Source organism: Monocercomonoides exilis (assembly GCF_001643675.1).
Source record: "Monocercomonoides exilis strain PA203 chromosome Unknown scaffold57-524287, whole genome shotgun sequence".
Taxonomy (NCBI): domain Eukaryota; phylum Preaxostyla; order Oxymonadida; family Polymastigidae; genus Monocercomonoides; species Monocercomonoides exilis.
In genome coordinates, this window is record NW_027150602.1 from 222,406 (window position 1) to 238,431 (window position 16,026).

The 16,026-nt window shown below is 31.6% G+C and overlaps 4 protein-coding genes across 4 annotated transcripts; 3 read left to right on the forward strand and 1 right to left on the reverse strand.

The window, feature by feature from the left end:
* Nucleotides 1-1,891: 1,891 nt before the first annotated feature.
* On the forward strand, nucleotides 1,892-3,322 carry MONOS_11217 (uncharacterized protein). Its single transcript, XM_067863728.1, has 6 exons — nucleotides 1,892-2,001; nucleotides 2,066-2,262; nucleotides 2,323-2,413; nucleotides 2,484-2,616; nucleotides 2,759-2,833; nucleotides 2,965-3,322. The coding sequence occupies exons 1-6, from the start codon at nucleotides 1,910-1,912 to the stop codon at nucleotides 3,028-3,030; spliced, it is 654 nt and encodes a 217-aa protein (XP_067719978.1). The 5' UTR covers nucleotides 1,892-1,909; the 3' UTR covers nucleotides 3,031-3,322.
* On the reverse strand, nucleotides 3,297-4,162 carry MONOS_11216 (putative N-alpha-acetyltransferase 30). The gene is made up of 4 exons (XM_067863727.1): nucleotides 4,003-4,162; nucleotides 3,920-3,943; nucleotides 3,597-3,824; nucleotides 3,297-3,501 (listed from the first exon to the last, which is right to left on the reverse strand). The coding sequence occupies exons 1-4, from the start codon at nucleotides 4,144-4,146 to the stop codon at nucleotides 3,415-3,417; spliced, it is 483 nt and encodes a 160-aa protein (XP_067719979.1). The 5' UTR covers nucleotides 4,147-4,162; the 3' UTR covers nucleotides 3,297-3,414.
* A 104-nt stretch (nucleotides 4,163-4,266) lies between these two features.
* Nucleotides 4,267-9,218, forward strand: MONOS_11215 (putative Glycogen synthase kinase-3; the record flags this gene model as incomplete). Its single annotated transcript, XM_067863726.1, has 10 exons — nucleotides 4,267-4,444; nucleotides 4,501-4,664; nucleotides 4,730-4,813; nucleotides 4,906-5,016; nucleotides 5,118-5,193; nucleotides 5,321-5,375; nucleotides 5,459-5,565; nucleotides 5,911-6,632; nucleotides 6,847-6,936; nucleotides 7,197-9,218. The coding sequence occupies 10 exons, from the start codon at nucleotides 4,267-4,269 to the stop codon at nucleotides 8,325-8,327; spliced, it is 2,718 nt and encodes a 905-aa protein (XP_067719980.1). The 3' UTR covers nucleotides 8,328-9,218.
* Nucleotides 9,219-9,279: 61 nt separating this feature from the next.
* On the forward strand, nucleotides 9,280-10,993 carry MONOS_11214 (putative protein phosphatase). The gene is made up of 6 exons (XM_067863725.1): nucleotides 9,280-9,425; nucleotides 9,489-9,635; nucleotides 9,700-9,767; nucleotides 9,820-9,973; nucleotides 10,039-10,251; nucleotides 10,371-10,993. Exons 1-6 carry the CDS (start codon nucleotides 9,339-9,341, stop codon nucleotides 10,623-10,625), a joined length of 924 nt encoding a protein of 307 aa, XP_067719981.1. The 5' UTR covers nucleotides 9,280-9,338; the 3' UTR covers nucleotides 10,626-10,993.
* Nucleotides 10,994-16,026: the final 5,033 nt, after the last annotated feature.

Below are 16,026 nucleotides of genomic sequence, written 5' to 3' on the forward strand. Positions count from 1 at the left end.
GTGCAAGAAAAGTGTTTCCTGACTCAAAAACATAACTTTGGAATCTTCAAAATTGCCTATTTCAACTGTGATGATGATTCTTTTGATGTTTTGGCTGGAAATCAAAGATTGGCAAATTGGAATGATGCTAAATGTATCTCAAATGACGATTGGATACTGGACAAGCGTTGCAAGGTCAACTGCGTTAAATTACTTGAATTACAGAAATGAAAAAATTGGAGGGGCTTTTTAAAATAGTGGAAATTGATGAAGCCGCATGGAGAAGACGGAAATACAAAAAAGGTTTTAACATCGAATATATATTTAGTTTTCATTAATTTTAATTTATTTCAATTGAAAATAACTATTTTTCGAATTAGAAAAGCAGAAAAAATTAATGTGGATATTTGGAGCTGTCGAACGAAAAGGTGAAGATGAATTTGGAAAAAAATTTGTGGTCATTTTCCTAATCGAGAAAAAGAGACACTAATCCCAATAATAAAAAATCGAATCAAAGATGGAACAACAATAATCAGCGATGAGTGGAAAGCTTCCACTTGCTTATGAGAAACAGGTTACACCCACCAAACCGTCTGCCACAAACGTCATTACGTTGATCCTGTTATGAAAGCCAATACAGACACAATCGAAAGAATGTGGACACATTTGCGATCTTTTTCCCAAATATCAGGAGTGAGAAAAGAAATACATTCCTTGAGTGCTTAAAACATTCATTGAGAAAAGATCAGGTTATCTATCCTACTGAGAAATCAAAGAAAAGGTTAAAAATTTTTAATCTGAAGATGAATTCTAATTGGAAATTGATGATTATGAAGTTGATGAAAACGAAGAAATTACTGATATGAATGAAATTTTTGGAATTAGAGATGAAGAAGATATAGAAGAAGAATATTGACAATTAGAAAGCGAGGATTCACATCCATTTGAAGCTGGAATAGGAGAAGATTCTTCGGAATTTTAACCATAAATACAATTTCGAATGAAAATTTTTTATTAAGAATTTTTTGAATTTTTTTGTACACATCACTTTTCGCAAGATGTCTTGTAATGCGTATGAACAGAGTCATCAAATAGAACTATTGATATGATAAATATGTCTGAATTTTTTTGAAAAGTTCCTTTTGTTTAATTTTCAAATAGAATAAAAATTTCGTATTTCGATCAAATTTTTGTTCCCACTTACAAAATTTCGCTGTTATTAAAACAATAACTTGACAGTGTTATTGTTTCCATCTTAGTGAAGTTTCGTTAATGAGAATCGATATTTGATTGAAAAATGAAATTTTTATTTTATTTGAAAATTAAACAAAAAGAACTTTTCGAAAATTTTCGACAAGAAAATTTTCAGAAACATTTGTCAATGTCATTTCACAACACAAGTGTTAAACTTCAAACATTTACATCAATTAGTGATTTTTGATGAATTATCGCACAATAAATATATATATATTTATATATTTATATATAAAAATTGAAAATCAACTTATAAATTCGATTTGAAAGATGACATTGCGCAAATGCAATTGAAGCTCTTCATTAATAAAATGCCAACAAAATAATTTTGCTCACTTTATCTGACAATTGAAATTCAAAAAGTTATTTTTGTTGTTTTGAACGTTATTCATATTATAACAATTATCTTTGCATTTTTGGTGTTATCCAGTGATAATTTTTTGCAATTTATACACATTGTTTTCTAATTTTGTTTCATGTGCTTTTTTTGAAGTGAAAAACAAATGAAAAGTTGTTTGACTTTAAGTGTCCGGAGTCTGAAATTTTGCAACGAAAATCTTGGCAAGCACCAAACAATATATTACTTAATCACATGCAAAAAAAAAAAGAAAAAAAGAAAAATATTGTTCAAAGTCTTTTGAACAAAATTGAACCATAATAACTTATCTTGAGAGAAATGATTGTTTTGCTGATTATCTCTGCAATTTCATTGAATTATGCAGCTGTCAATTTAAAAAATTATGATTTGAGAGATTTGACTGTGTCGGAGTATGATTAAGAATTAGTTTTCTCTTTGGATTATATTAATTTTTAATTGTTATTATTTTGAAAGGGACAATCCTTATACCATAAAGTCTGGGAATGATTCTTTCATATGGAATTTTAACAAAACGTTAAAGAAAACTGAAGAAGTTCCATTCGAAGACTGTATGGTTGTTTACATCAAAGAAAAAGAATCAAATTGCCATGGAAGTTTAACCAGTCAAAGAGTTTCTTATCTGTCAAACGATCGAGGACTAAGCTTCACATGTTTGAAAATTTGCGATAAAAGAATGCAATACATTTTATTGCTTTTTGAATATTAATTAGTGAATCACACTGTTCTAGGAAGAACCAGAACAGCTCAAATAAGTCTTCAATGTTCTAAAGATACAAAAACAAACACTGCGAAAGTGGACGGGTTTATTTTTTTAAATTTAGTAATATTTCAAAATTGTTATCTATCAATTTATATATTTTTTATTTCTAAGAATACATGTGTATATAACGATGAATCATCCAGCAGGGTGTAAACTTCCCGATCCAATATCATGGGGATCGGTTGGACTTATTGTATTTTTCGGTGGATTGCTTCTTTTCTTTCTTATTGGTATTCCTGTTCAAGTGTGCAATTTCTTTTCTAAGAATAGGTTTCTAATTCATATTTTTGTAATTGTTGCTTTCTTTCTCTTTAAATTCAAAAATGTTGAAATGAACTGCATTTCCACTTTCCTTTGAAAACTTATACATTTTGATTCTTTAAAAGATGTGTCGAGGAAAAAGAGGGATGGAAATCGTTCCATTCGTATTTTTTTGGGTTTCCATTCCAAGATTGGTTCAGGTTTGCAGTGAGCAATATTTTACAAAATTACAAAAGAACTTTGCAAATTTTTGTTATTTTGAAAAATTAACTTCCTTTTTCATTTTCATTTTATGTATATTTGCATGAAATTGATTTTTCAAAATTTGTAGATTGGTTGGGAAACTCTTTTCAGCCCATGTTACACTTCCGCTCGCGGGTTCCAAGAAATGAAATAGATTATCAAAATATCATTGCATATTTTTTTGCACTTCATTTTATTTTGTCTTATTCAACAATGTTCAATTTTTAAGTTTCCTGGGAATGTTCATTGTTGTAAGGACAATCTAGGAAATAAAGTTAATTTGTAATCTCATTATCATTGCTTATGAGCCAAAGATTATTATTGATTTTAAAAAGTTGACTTTTATGTGTGGAATCAATGAATAATTATGTTGTATTCATTCAAACAATGATGTTTTCCATCTTCAATGTCTTTGCAGGCTTTTTGATAAATTTTTCGATTATTTCAATATTTGTATTCATAAAATTAAATGGCATTAATAAAAAATGAATTATGAAACAATGAACAATGAAGTGCTTCGAAATGAGTATTTGACATTTCATGAAAGAAATAGCTTCAAACGAAATGCATCTTCTCCAGTTGAGTAATACTTATAAAGAAATTTATGCCTTACGAATCCCAAACTCTTATTAATAGAACAAAATGTTGCATTAAACAAAAATTTTAAAAATTGTAGTTTTGAATTAAAAAATTTAAAATTTTTTTGATAAATCATCATGCCTCGTATAAACTAAGCGCGGATTCATTTTTAACTTCTGTTTCTAAAAAAATCTCAGATGCGCCTTTTCCTCTCATCAGTTCAATTGAACGAGAAACAAGCTCTTTTCCAATTCCTAATCCTCTAAATTCGTCTAAAACCGCAACCATTCCAATATTTCCAGATATTTTTTGCCCTCTAATCTTTAATCGATTTTCACACGCAGCAATAAGTTGTCCATTATATTTAACCTTTTTAAACAAAAAGAAATAAAAACATGATTGTGAATTTGTTTTTTTTTTTTTATCATTTGCAATTACCAATATATCAAAGAATATCAGCAAACAGTAAGAGATAAATCTTTGTTTTCCTATAAAAATAATTAATTTTCGTTGTTTGAAAAATATCAAAACAAAATGATTTTCATACAGTGAAGAAATATCTATGAGAAAAAATTGAATAAGGCTCAGATAAGGCTTTCTCCATTAATTTCATAATTCCTCTAATATCTTCTTCTTTGGAATATGGGGAGTACTCTAATTTCTGTAAAATGTCTTTCTTTTCATTATCCATTCAATAAAACTTATGTAATGGGGTGTTCCATAATCTAAAAATATTTATATTGATAATTGACTTATTCGTCTGATTCAACAAGAATCTATATTAAAAAAATATTGAACAAAAAATAAAAATATGCAGAAAATCGTGCCGAGCGTAAATGTCCAGCCACAAGACAATATTTGTTCAAATGCTAATCAGGATACTTCATCTTCGGGTATTGCTCGCACAGCACAAACATTGAGTGAACAAAATCACAAAAGAAATGTTACTCAAAGTTTTCCTCATCGAGATGCACCTCCATTTGTTTCATGTTTGCTCCTTGATTTTACCTTTTTTATTCAATAAATATTTATTTATTACTGCAAGTATTTCAAGCACAACACCAAACTTTTGATCCTGCATCGGTGTATGATCTAACTCAGGAGAAATTGATTGGGAAGGGCAGCTTCGGAAGTGTTGTTGTGACAAGAGTTCGCAAAACAAATGAACTTGTTGCAATAAAGAGAGTACTGCAGGATAAAAGATATAAGGTTTGATTTTCGATGACTTTAACGTGTGAATTATATTTATTTTTATGTTATATATATATTTTTAGAATCGTGAGCTTCAGATAATGAAATTAATAAATCATCAGAATTGTGTTGGCTTGCAAAGTTATTTTTACACCGTTGACTCGACTGTATGCTTTTAAAAAAAATTTATTGTTATAATTTTGAATAAATTTCATATTATTTTGTGTTTCAATATTTTTTCTTTGACCTATTTTTTTAGACGAACAAATCATATTTAAATATTGTTATGCCGTACATGCCCCAGACATTATATAGCATATGCAAATATTTTGCCAAACAACGAAAAACTATGCCCTCCTTTTATGCAAAAGTTAGAATGCCTTATTTTTATTATATAATCGAGAATTATCAATTTTTTTTAATTTTGTTTTGTATTGGAAAATAAATAATGTGTTCTCGAAAATTGCATAGTTGTACATTTACCAACTCTGTCGTGGTTTGGCTTACTTGCACTCATTGGGCATTTGCCATCGCGACATTAAGCCACGTTTGAATTTATATTTTTAAAATGATTTTTTTCTATTCGTTCCACGTATTCATTTTTAACTAATTATTGCATAACTTGCCATTTTTTGTATTTCTTTGAATTTTATGGCTGACATTCCAAAATGAAGACAATATTCTTGTCGACCCTGTGAGCGGCATAGTCAAATACTGCGACTTCGGCAGGTGTGCATTCTAATATTTTGTTTTTATTAGATAACAGTATTTGATTATTGAATGAATATGAATTAATAAACAAATAAATAAAGTGCCAAAGAAGGAGTAGAGAAAGGGGTGTCTGTCACATACATATGCAGCAGATACTACCGCGCCCCTGAACTGATATTGGGATGCTCTGTGTATACATGTGCTGTTGGTATGATAGAGGAGATATCGAATATATATAAATACCTAAGATATAAAAAAGGATTATCTCTTATTTTGTTCATTAAATTCATGGCTAAATAACTTTTGTTTCCAATTTCGATTCATTTCAATCTATTTCTTTATTTCCATCCATCTGTTAATTTATCTATCTCTATTTCTTTATGAATATCTCACATTTCATTCTCTTATATTTCTCTCCTTCTCTCCTTCTCTCCTTCTCTCCTTCTCTCCTTCTCTCCTTCTCTCCTTCTCTCCTTCTCTCCTTCTCTCCTTCTCTCCTTCTCTCCTTCTCTCCTTCTCTCCTTCTCTCCTTCTCCCTCTCTCTCTCTCTCAGATCTCTGGTCACTTGGCTGTGTGGCTGCTGAGATTCTCATCGGGCGCCCTCTCTTTGCTGGCCATTCAAATGAGCTGCAGCTGGCTGAAATTGTGTCTGTGATGGGACTCCCAACTGAAGAAGACATTAAAATGTTCATTTCTCATCCTCCTCCTCCTCCTCCTTCTTCTTCTTCTCTTTCTTCTTCCTCTTCTTTTCCTGTTCCTTCATTTAATCCTTTAATTAACCCTTCTTCTTCTTCTTCTTCTTCTTCAACTCAATCACTTCATTTGCATCTCTCTAATCAATCACAAAACACCTCTTCTTCTTCCTCATCTTCGTCTTCGTCTTCTGCTTTATTCAACCATCCAACCACAACACAACCGGACTCATCATCATCTTCGTCATCTTCTTCTTCTTCCTCTTCTTCTTCCTCTTCTTCTGCCAATGAAGAAAAGAAAGCAGACGAGAATATTCATAATCAGCCATCACAACAGATAGTACAGGCAATAACCAATTCTGATACGGTGAATGAAAATGAAAAGGAGAAGGAGAAGGAGAAGGAAAAGGAAAAGGAGAAAGAGAAAGAAAGAGAATTGGAAAGAGAAAGGGAAAAAGAAAGAGAGAAAGAAAGAGAGAAAGAGAAAGAAGAAGAAAGAGTTCAAATAGAGAAGATGGAAGAGATGCTGAGGCAGTGCAGAGCTAAACTGGGAGAAGGATGGGCACCCAAAGGATTGGAGAGAGTATGCCATGAAATTGACTGAGAAGAAGAAAATGAAAATGAAAATGATGGAGATGTGGATGCAATTGGTGTTTTGATTATTTTTTTTGATTTTTTTCTTTCTTTCTAACTTTATTGCTGTTATGTGTGACTTGTTATGTTTTGTGATACTTTTTATTTTTTATTCTTCTTCTTTCTTCTTCTTCTCCTTCTTCTTTCTTTTCATTCATATTCAGCTATTCCATCCGTGTGTTGACAGAAAGGCAATAGATTTGATATGCAAACTGTTAAGTTGGGCTCCTTCTCATCGGATAACTGCACAAGAAGTATGAACATATCTTTCATATTCATTGGCTGTATTTTTGAGTTGCTTATGCAATTTATCTGCTTTTGTTCATATTTGTTGAAATTCTATTTATCTTCAATACATTTTTTTTTCTTAACACTTTTTTCCGCATTTGTTTCATTAACTTATTCGTTCGTACTTATCAATTTTTTCCTCTTCTCTAATCTCTTCTTTTATCTCTTATCTTTTCTTCTTCTATCTCCTTCCTCTTGTCAATCACCTATCTCTTTTTCCACCCAGTGTCTCTCCCATCCCTATTTCTCCGATTTGGATGACTCGCCTGGATGCACCATGCCTGACAACTCGCCAATGCCCCCTCTGTTCAACTTCGACCATCACGAAATGAATGTCTGCCCTGAATTCTATGCAAAAGTGAAGTATGAACACAGACGCGCCGAGAGGGAGAGGGAGAGGGAAAGGAAGGAGAGAGAAAGAGAGAAAGAAAGGGGAGAAGGAGAAAGAGGAGAAGGAGAAGGAGAAAGAAAGAGAGAAGAATCTGAAGAGCACAAGAGTGATGATATGTCTGTAGCATCTGGCGAGAGTGTGTGTGATTGTGGCAAAGACAGCACAGCATACAGCACTCTCCAGTCTGAAGAGCAATCTTCTCATTCATTCAACACAAAGACACATGAAATATCTGCTCCTCGCAATGCGAATCAACAAAGCTCGGCTTCTTTTCTAAATTCTTCTTCTTCTTCTTCCTCTTCCTCTTCCTCCTCTTCCTCCTCCTCCTCTTCTTCTTCTGCCATTCCATCCACACACCCTCAGCCATCAGCAACCTCAACCACTTCTTACTCTTCTCTCACTCCTTCTGTCCTCTCCTCTTCTTCTCCTCGTCCTCCTCTCCTTTCTTCAACTGCTCTTCTTCAGCCTCCTCCCTCACGCCACGCACACCAATCATCTTCCATTTCTCCCTCTCCTCTCATCTCCACACGCCCTCACTCCATCGTTTCACCTTCTTCTTCTTCCATTTCCTCTTCCTCTTCCTCCATCTCTTCTTCTTCTCTTCCTCTCTCTTCTTCTTCCTCCTCCTCAGCTGCACTTCACTCTTCTTCTCTCGCCTGTGGAGGAATAGCAGGGCCTTCCCTTCTCTCCTTCCCTCTTAATCCTCTCAACCCTCTCAACCCCCTCCTTTCATTTCACCAGCCTTATCCCATCCTCCCAAATGACCCTATGCTCATTCAACAGCAACAGATGAGCTATTTTCCTTCTTCTTCTTCTTCCTCTTCCTCTTCAATTTCTTCAGATTCTTCTTCCTCCTCCTCTTCTTCTTCTTCTGTTTCTGTTTCTGATTCTTCATTGCCAATGCAGCAGATGAGCAGCAGACAGCAGTCTTCAGCAAATAAACAGGATGGAGTGAGATATTGGTAGTGTTGTGGTATTTGTGCATTCTTTCAGTCAAATGTTATGTTTTTGCTATTTTTTTAAAAAAAATAAAAAAGAGAGAAAGAAAGAAAGAAAGAAAAGAAAAGAAAAATAAGAATTAAAAAAGAAAATAGAATTTTTAAGGGAAATATAAATCGAATGAAGCAAAGGAATTCTATTCATGAAATAAGACATTCTTGCCATTATTTTCTGATCAATTCAGAAAAAAAAGAAAGAGAAGAAATGTTGATTCTTTTGATTTATGCTTTCCATCTGTAGCATATACACCGTCATTCCATTCAGCTCTTATTCATTTGGTTTGATGAATTCAATATCACATCTTGTGCTCGAACTTTATTCTTATTCTTATCCTTATCCTTATCTCTTTCCCTCTTTCTCTTTTTTTTTCCTTTCTGCATTGTACTCTTCCACTCTCGTAGTATTGTCTGTGTATATCTCAAAGCTCTGTTAAGCACATCTGTTTCAGAAATCTTCTGTTTTTGCTTGCTTTTTCTTTGTTGTAATATTCGAACCCATTTATTTCTTGCGCAACAAATGCCTTTGCGTTGACAAAACAAGGGCACTTGATACGAAGCAAAATAATTTTTGATAAATATAATTTTTTTTTGAATTTTTTTTAATTTTTTTGATGTTTTGTAATTTGATAGAGAATAACCCTGTCAAATTATAAATATTAATTAAGAATGATTGTAAACATTTTCAAAAATGTCTTTCATTTGCTTTATTTTTAACTATGTATTTATCATTTTTCTGAAATTGTGATTTTTTTTTTGCTCTTTTTTAATGCTTCTTTAGTAATTCAACAATTTGTTTTTTTTTTACCTCTGTTGAGGGCACTTCACTGTTTTACCGTTAATAAAAAAGCATGATAGTTTATTCTTTCAATTATTTGTGAAAAATGTTTATTCTGATTCAGTTTTTCATTGTTATGGGGCTTAAGATCATATTGTGAGTGAACATATTTATCTTGTGCTCTGCAATTTAACAACAAAATAAATGCCATTTGATCTTGATAAGCATCTTGAAGCAGCAAAAAACAGACAACCATTGGAAGAAATGGACTTTATAACTTTGTGCGATTATGTATGATTCTTAAACTTTTTTTCGTTGCTATGGAAGTATATCACAACTTTATAACTTGGGCAGGTTATTGAAATTCTTCTTGAAGAAGCAACTGTTGTTTCGTTGACAACGCCAATAACTATTTGCGGTGATATTCATGGACAATTCTATGATCTTTTGCAACTGTTTAAAGTTGGAGGACCGGTACCTCAGCAGAGATACATATTCATGGTAATGGACTTCATTTAATTTAAATATCCAAACTTTTGTTTCAATGATCAAATTTTCTTCATAGGGAGATTACGTTGATAGAGGACGTTATTCTTTGGAAACCTTAACACTTCTCCTTTGCCTAAAAGCTCGGTATGTGCTTGAATCGTTGTTTGTTTTTCATTTGTTTTTTTATTCAAAATAGATATCCCGAAAGAATTACACTTCTCCGTGGAAACCATGAAACAAGGCAGATCTCTCACGCTTACGGATTCTTTGAAGATTGCATGAAGCGCTACGGAAATATTCTTCCATGGACAAAATGCATGGACGTATTTGATTGTCTTCCTCTTGCGGCTGTATGATTTTTAGAATCAAATAATTTTTAATAAATAATAACTAAATAATTCATTTTTTTTTCAAGCTCATTGACGAAACAACTTTGTGCGTGCACGGTGGTCTGTCCCCTGACATCCGCACAATTGATCAAATTCGTTTGATTCCCCGCAGATTGGAAGTTCCTCCACAAGGTTCTTTCTCTGATCTGATGTGGAGCGATCCAGAGTCAGGTGTCACAGCGTGGGCTCCATCACCTCGAGGTGCAGGATATCTATTTGGGTATCAGGTTACGAAAGAAGTTTGTAAGAGTACTTATTGAGATATATATAATAATTATCTTTAATATTTTCCTTTTCTTACAAATACTATCAACGATGAATAATTTATAATTACGTTATGGCAAATATTTTTAAACAGTTTTGTCATCTTAATCAACTTTCATTAATCTGCCGAGCACATCAACTTGTCTTTGAAGGTTACAAATATGCCTTTCCCGAGGAACAATGCCTTGTCACAGTGTGGTCTGCTCCAAACTATTCTTACAGATGCGGAAACATTGCGGCAGTTATGCAGCTATTTGCAAACGAAGACAAACACTTCATATTATTCTCTGAGGTGCCAGACTCAAAGCGTGAGATTCCACCCAAGATGCCAATCCCCTATTTCATGTGAGAGGATTGTCAAAAAAATGGAGAGATGGCGAGGGAATGGAAGAAGAGAAATATGGCAGAGCATTCAAAAATTTGAAGGAAAAGTGCACAAGCTGGAAGAAGTTAATGAATTCAGATCGATGGAAGAAAAAGATTTAAAGAAAGAGGTCATGCATAAGCAAAACTGATTTCAGAAGGAAAATTAGAACATTGTCTTTGGGCAATGTTAAACTTTCATTTTAGGTTTTTCATTGCATGATCATTTTTTGTCATCTTAATATTTTATTTCTTTTTTTTATAACAACTTTCTTTCAAATGATTCTTTAAAAATTTCAACTTGCACTTTTTCTCACATTGCATAACACTCAAAATTTTCTTGTTAATTTGAAATTATCCTTAATCTCCCTCATTAAAATCTGATGGGTAAAAACAAAAAAAAAAAAAGCCATATTGGTATTTCATCATAATCATAAACGTGTATTTTTTTGTCTGAGAATTGTTTATGAATATTGGATAAACTCAATGTGCATTGATGAAAATCAAAAGATAGAAATTGATGATATTATGTATCATGTCTTTGATGTTCACACGCTTCTATTCGCATAGTCATTATCCAACTGGTTTGTGAAAGACCATTTGCAGGAAATGAAATTATTTTATACTAATAATAATAATAATAATAACTTTTAGCTGAAATTACAAAACGATTGCAGAAAAACATCTTTTAGTGATTCGGAAAAAAACCATCAAAAAATCGTATAAAAAACTGCAAAAACAATTAGGTTTTTTGTTTCAAGAATTTATATTTTTTTTTGATGCAATTTCAGTTTAACATCAAGAATCAAAAGTTTTCAGGAAAAAAAAACGAGAACGTTCAAGATGCAACTGTAACAAACAAACAAATGAGTCAAATTTCATTTTCGAATAATGTATTTTCCTGCGTTTTTATCTTCCTTCATTTCATGAAAATTGGGAAAGAATGCAAACACATTTTTGAGAGAATATGTTCTTTGATTCTAAATTTTTACATCATTTATTTCAAAGATGGAAAACTTTCAAACACCAAATGAAGTTAAAATCGGATATTATCACATCGGTTTTTGGACAGGTTTTAATGCCTATAGCCGTTTATGATCATGCACGATATTGCTTAACGCTGAAAAAGATAAAAATGAAATTGTTAATAAATAAATGTTGGTTTAGTTGTTTTTATTTTTGTAAATTCTTCATGAAAACGCATTTCTAATATCAATAACAATTTTTGTTGTCTCACAATGACATCAAGACTTATTTGAACACATTTTTGAGAAAACAGAAAATTGAGAATATTAATAATAATCTTGATTTTTCTAAAGTCTGTCCAAAAAAAATGTCGATCATCCCATCAGTAATATTTTTATTTCTCACCCAATATTGAATGATGTGAAAAGTACTACTAAATTTTTGTTACCCACATGGTTTTTGTGATGTAATTGCGTTAACACATTATTAAGAAACAAATTAGGAAAGGTTTGCAAAATGTTATTCTTTTCATCACATTGTCCTAATCAATAAATTTAATTCACAACTATATCAGCCTGATATTTTTTTCAAACAAAGCAGAAATTGTAATTTTATGAAAGAAAGTCAATAAGAAGTTTACAAGGAAAGGGTTTATTGCGAAATTGAAAGTCTAAATCCGTTAATAAGAGAAAATGTGATCATTTGTTCACTCGTTGAAACTACAATTAAAGACTCAGGCAGTGTTTTTATCTTGAAGTTTGTTTTCGATGAACGATTATTTACTTTCATGTTTCACTTTTTTGAATGGAAAAACTAAATGATTGCTTGCGGAAACAACACCATTTCATTTCACTTTCAAAAAAAAGGATTAAGGCATTTGCGTTGATTGTAGCAAAAAAACATGCATAGACATTGAGGGGAATTCCATTTTAATGTTTTTTCACATATTTTTGCAGGAAAATGTTGTTTTTGACTGATGCATTTATTCTCCTTCCCCTTATCACTTTGTTATAAAATGAACAAGTATTTTTTTCAAGCTGTTCATGTGAATTTTTTTTGTCATAATTCATAAAACTATGTTTTATTAAACAGGATTTGATTTTTGAGATGGATTTATTTCTGGTTTCGTTTTTTAAAGACAATAGGAAAAGAAAAAATTAAAACTATAAATCGCAAATAATCTATCACGTTTTTATTTTCTAACGAAATTGCTTTGTTCATAATAGTTTGAAATGTGTTCAATATGATAAAAAATTTTTAAAAATATCATAGTAGTACTTGATTATCAAAAAAGGAATATGAATTGAAATAAAAACAACAAATGCAACATTAATCAAATTTCAATTCGTAGAACAAGTTCGTATTGAAGAAAAATTTCTTATCAGGCTGATTTCTGGATGGATTGATAAATATTAAATATTCCGTCAAAGAACAAAATAATCTTTAAATAATCAAAATGAAAGCAAACACTAAACAATGAGGATCATGCTTGCTCCATAAAAAAAGAAATCACACCATTTTCCGCTCGATTTCAAAAATTCTTGTTAGTTCTTTATGAAATAAATGAAAAATATGGTACACCATTATTTAAAAAAGTATGGGATGATCGACATTTTTTTTGGACAAACTGTATGAAAAAACTTCCCATTGTTAAAAATATTGTGATTAAATATTTTCAGCCCTGTGATTTTATGCGATGGTAAATGAATGCAAAAAGGAAAAAATGTTCTTGTATTGAAAAATGTGACAATACACGTTGTTGATTATGTACATAGTAATCATATCCGGTTTTAACTGTTCTCTTTTAAAAAGTGTTGATTTTTTTTTCCTTTTCTTTTTCTTTTTTTTTTTTTAAGTTCCTTATGTTAAAATTTCAGGTGATAATGAAAATTGAACATTTTCTTCGAATTTTCATTTTTGCTTTTCAAATTTCACCAAAATGGAACAAACACTCGATAATGATATTATTCACTTTCTTGTGAAATTTGGTGAGCTGGAATGGAAATTTGATGAATATATTCAATTTTCATTATCACCTGAAAATAAAACAAATGAAACTTTAAAAAAAAATTTAGACATGTTTTTGTCCGTTAATGTTTTCTTTTTCCTTTCTGCTTTCTTTTCTTTTCTTTTCTTTTCTTTCTTTCTTTCTTTCTTTTTTGTGGAAGTGGAAAAGTTGTGACGGACGTGAAGAATCGTTTTCCTCAGGTCACCCAGGGCTGAATTTTATTATTTAAAATTGAATGAAAAATAACATTTTGAGTATTTTTTTTTCTAGAGATGAAAGTCACAATTTCTCATTATTTTTCAAATTATCTGAATATATAACAAAATAGCAAAGAAATTGATGAACATATGTTCGAGAATAGAATATTTTTCAGTTTTATTACTGTTATTCACGAAAATTCTTTTAATAATCTAACCATAATAGATATTTTGATTACTGTAAACTACAAATAAAATCTCACTCTTACAATAACATCGAAAAAGAAGAGCAACAACTATTTTGCTTTTTTTTGCAATGGAAGTGCTGAAGTTAAAAGAATTCGAAGCGAGTTCTTTTCTTTTAATTTAAGCATAAAAAAAATCCACATTTTGCCATTGCATTGGAACAACCTGTACAAACCAAATTCGGAAGAAAGGCAAGCATTCAAAATATAATTCAATGGTTTGATCATTTTCATTGGACAGAGCCAAATTATGCCAATAGCGGAGTAGATATTGATTCCTTCGTCAAAGCACAACAAACGCCATGCACGATAACCGGGATTCCATTGAAAGATCTAACATTTTTTGGCCAACATTATCTCAACAGCCCATGCGTCTCATTTGACTTGCCAAGCAAAGCTAAAAAAATTTAAGTTATTTCGATGGTTTTCCAAATCCGCATTCAATTCCATTCAGATAGACATTCTTCATCGAACATGTCCCCATTTTTATTGAAATTTTATCTGATTTATCGAAAATCCATTGGCTGCTTTGAATTAAAAAAAAAATGCTTGGAATTGCAATTGGGCATCAATCACTCTGTGTTTGTTGTGAGGTTTGAATGATTTTTTCATTTGTTCTGTGCTGTTCACTTTCATATTTCTTTTTTCCCTTTTGGAATTTTAGGATAATGCATTTGGAGATATACCGGCTTTTTATTGAAATACACTCAATTTATCAGAAAAGCACTGGCTTTTTGGTGGTTCCGCATTGGAAGGATTTTCACGTGAAGAAAAGACAACATTATTGGAGCAATTGAAAGCGAGTCATGAGACAGAAGAAAGAAAAGAAGACGGTGGAAAAGAAAGTGAGGATGGAGTTAATGAGAGAGAAGGAAGAGATGGAGGATTGATCAACGCAGGAAGGAACGCGAGGAGCAAACGATTGCGAATGGAGAGGAGGCAGATTGAGTAATCAGTAATTCGCAATGAGAATGCTTGATTTGCAAAGAAGGGCAAATTGTGTTTGTGTTTGTTTGCTGATTAAAATTGTTTTTTTGAATGATGAAAAATTTTCAGAATTGAAAAAAGAAAGAGATTGAATTTTTGTTTTTATTTTATTTTCCAAAATGTATTTTTGAGTTATAACAACAACACATTTGTTTTCTTTATTTGATTGTTTGCAATCTTTTTTTAGACTCTTTTTTTTATTCAAATTCGTACGAAGAGAAAGTTCACAAAACATTTCCTCTCAACAAGCACAAATGGCTTCTTAAAAGGATCTTTTCGCTGAAAAAGGAAGATGATTTTTTTTGAAAAGCATGCAATGGCTGTGTGCATAAAATGGATCAACATACAAAATGTGGAAGGAGCAAGAAAGCGGGAGACGAAGAAAGCGGAAAAACTTATTTGGGAAATTTTGGGCGAAGAAGCTGGCAAAGAGGTATTACAAGACAAAACAGATGAGAATATGAAGAACACAATGGAGAAGATATGAGACGGAGAGGAGGTCTGTAGGAGGGGGTAATGATGATGAGTTACACAGAAAAGATTTTTTTAAAAGAAGAACAAATTTTGATATGTGAGGACTGAAAAGAAAAAAATGAAAACAGCTGAGGAAAAAGATGAATTAATATTGGATATATTGGAGGGTGATAAGGAAAAAAAAGAGAAGGAAAAAATGAAAGAGAAGAGAAATTGAGAAACAGTTTTGAGGGAAAGAATTTTCATTGAAAGAGACAAAGAAAAGGGAATTGAGGAGCGGAAGAGAAGAAGAGAAGTGGAAAGAGAGAAGGGAAAAGAAAGACTCGCCATCTGATTGCATTGGAAGAGAAAGCTTTCAATAATTTGGAATAACACATTCAAAGTGAAAACATAGGTCATTTGTTAAGGTGTGGTATTTGTTGCTTTTTGTACTTTTGTCATTCAACAATTTTTGTTTGATAAGTTTCTTATTATTTTCTGGTGAATGCACTGTTAAGAACATGGAAAAAT

Coding starts and splice junctions, on each gene's coding strand:
- MONOS_11217 (XM_067863728.1), top strand. CDS start 1,910: ATGATTGTTTTGCTGATTATCTCTGCAATTTCATTGAATTATGCAGCT. Junction 2,263..2,322: donor TCGAGGACTAAGCTTCACAT/GTTTGAAAATTT, acceptor AATATTAATTAG/TGAATCACACTGTTCTAGGA. Junction 2,834..2,964: donor CCATTCCAAGATTGGTTCAG/GTTTGCAGTGAG, acceptor CAAAATTTGTAG/ATTGGTTGGGAAACTCTTTT.
- MONOS_11216 (XM_067863727.1), bottom strand. CDS start 4,146: ATGGATAATGAAAAGAAAGACATTTTACAGAAATTAGAGTACTCCCCA. Junction 3,944..4,002: donor CTCATAGATATTTCTTCACT/GTATGAAAATCA, acceptor TTATTTTTATAG/GAAAACAAAGATTTATCTCT. Junction 3,825..3,919: donor ACAAAGATTTATCTCTTACT/GTTTGCTGATAT, acceptor TTGTTTAAAAAG/GTTAAATATAATGGACAACT.
- MONOS_11214 (XM_067863725.1), top strand. CDS start 9,339: ATGCCATTTGATCTTGATAAGCATCTTGAAGCAGCAAAAAACAGACAA. Junction 9,426..9,488: donor TTATAACTTTGTGCGATTAT/GTATGATTCTTA, acceptor TAACTTGGGCAG/GTTATTGAAATTCTTCTTGA. Junction 9,768..9,819: donor CTCCTTTGCCTAAAAGCTCG/GTATGTGCTTGA, acceptor TATTCAAAATAG/ATATCCCGAAAGAATTACAC.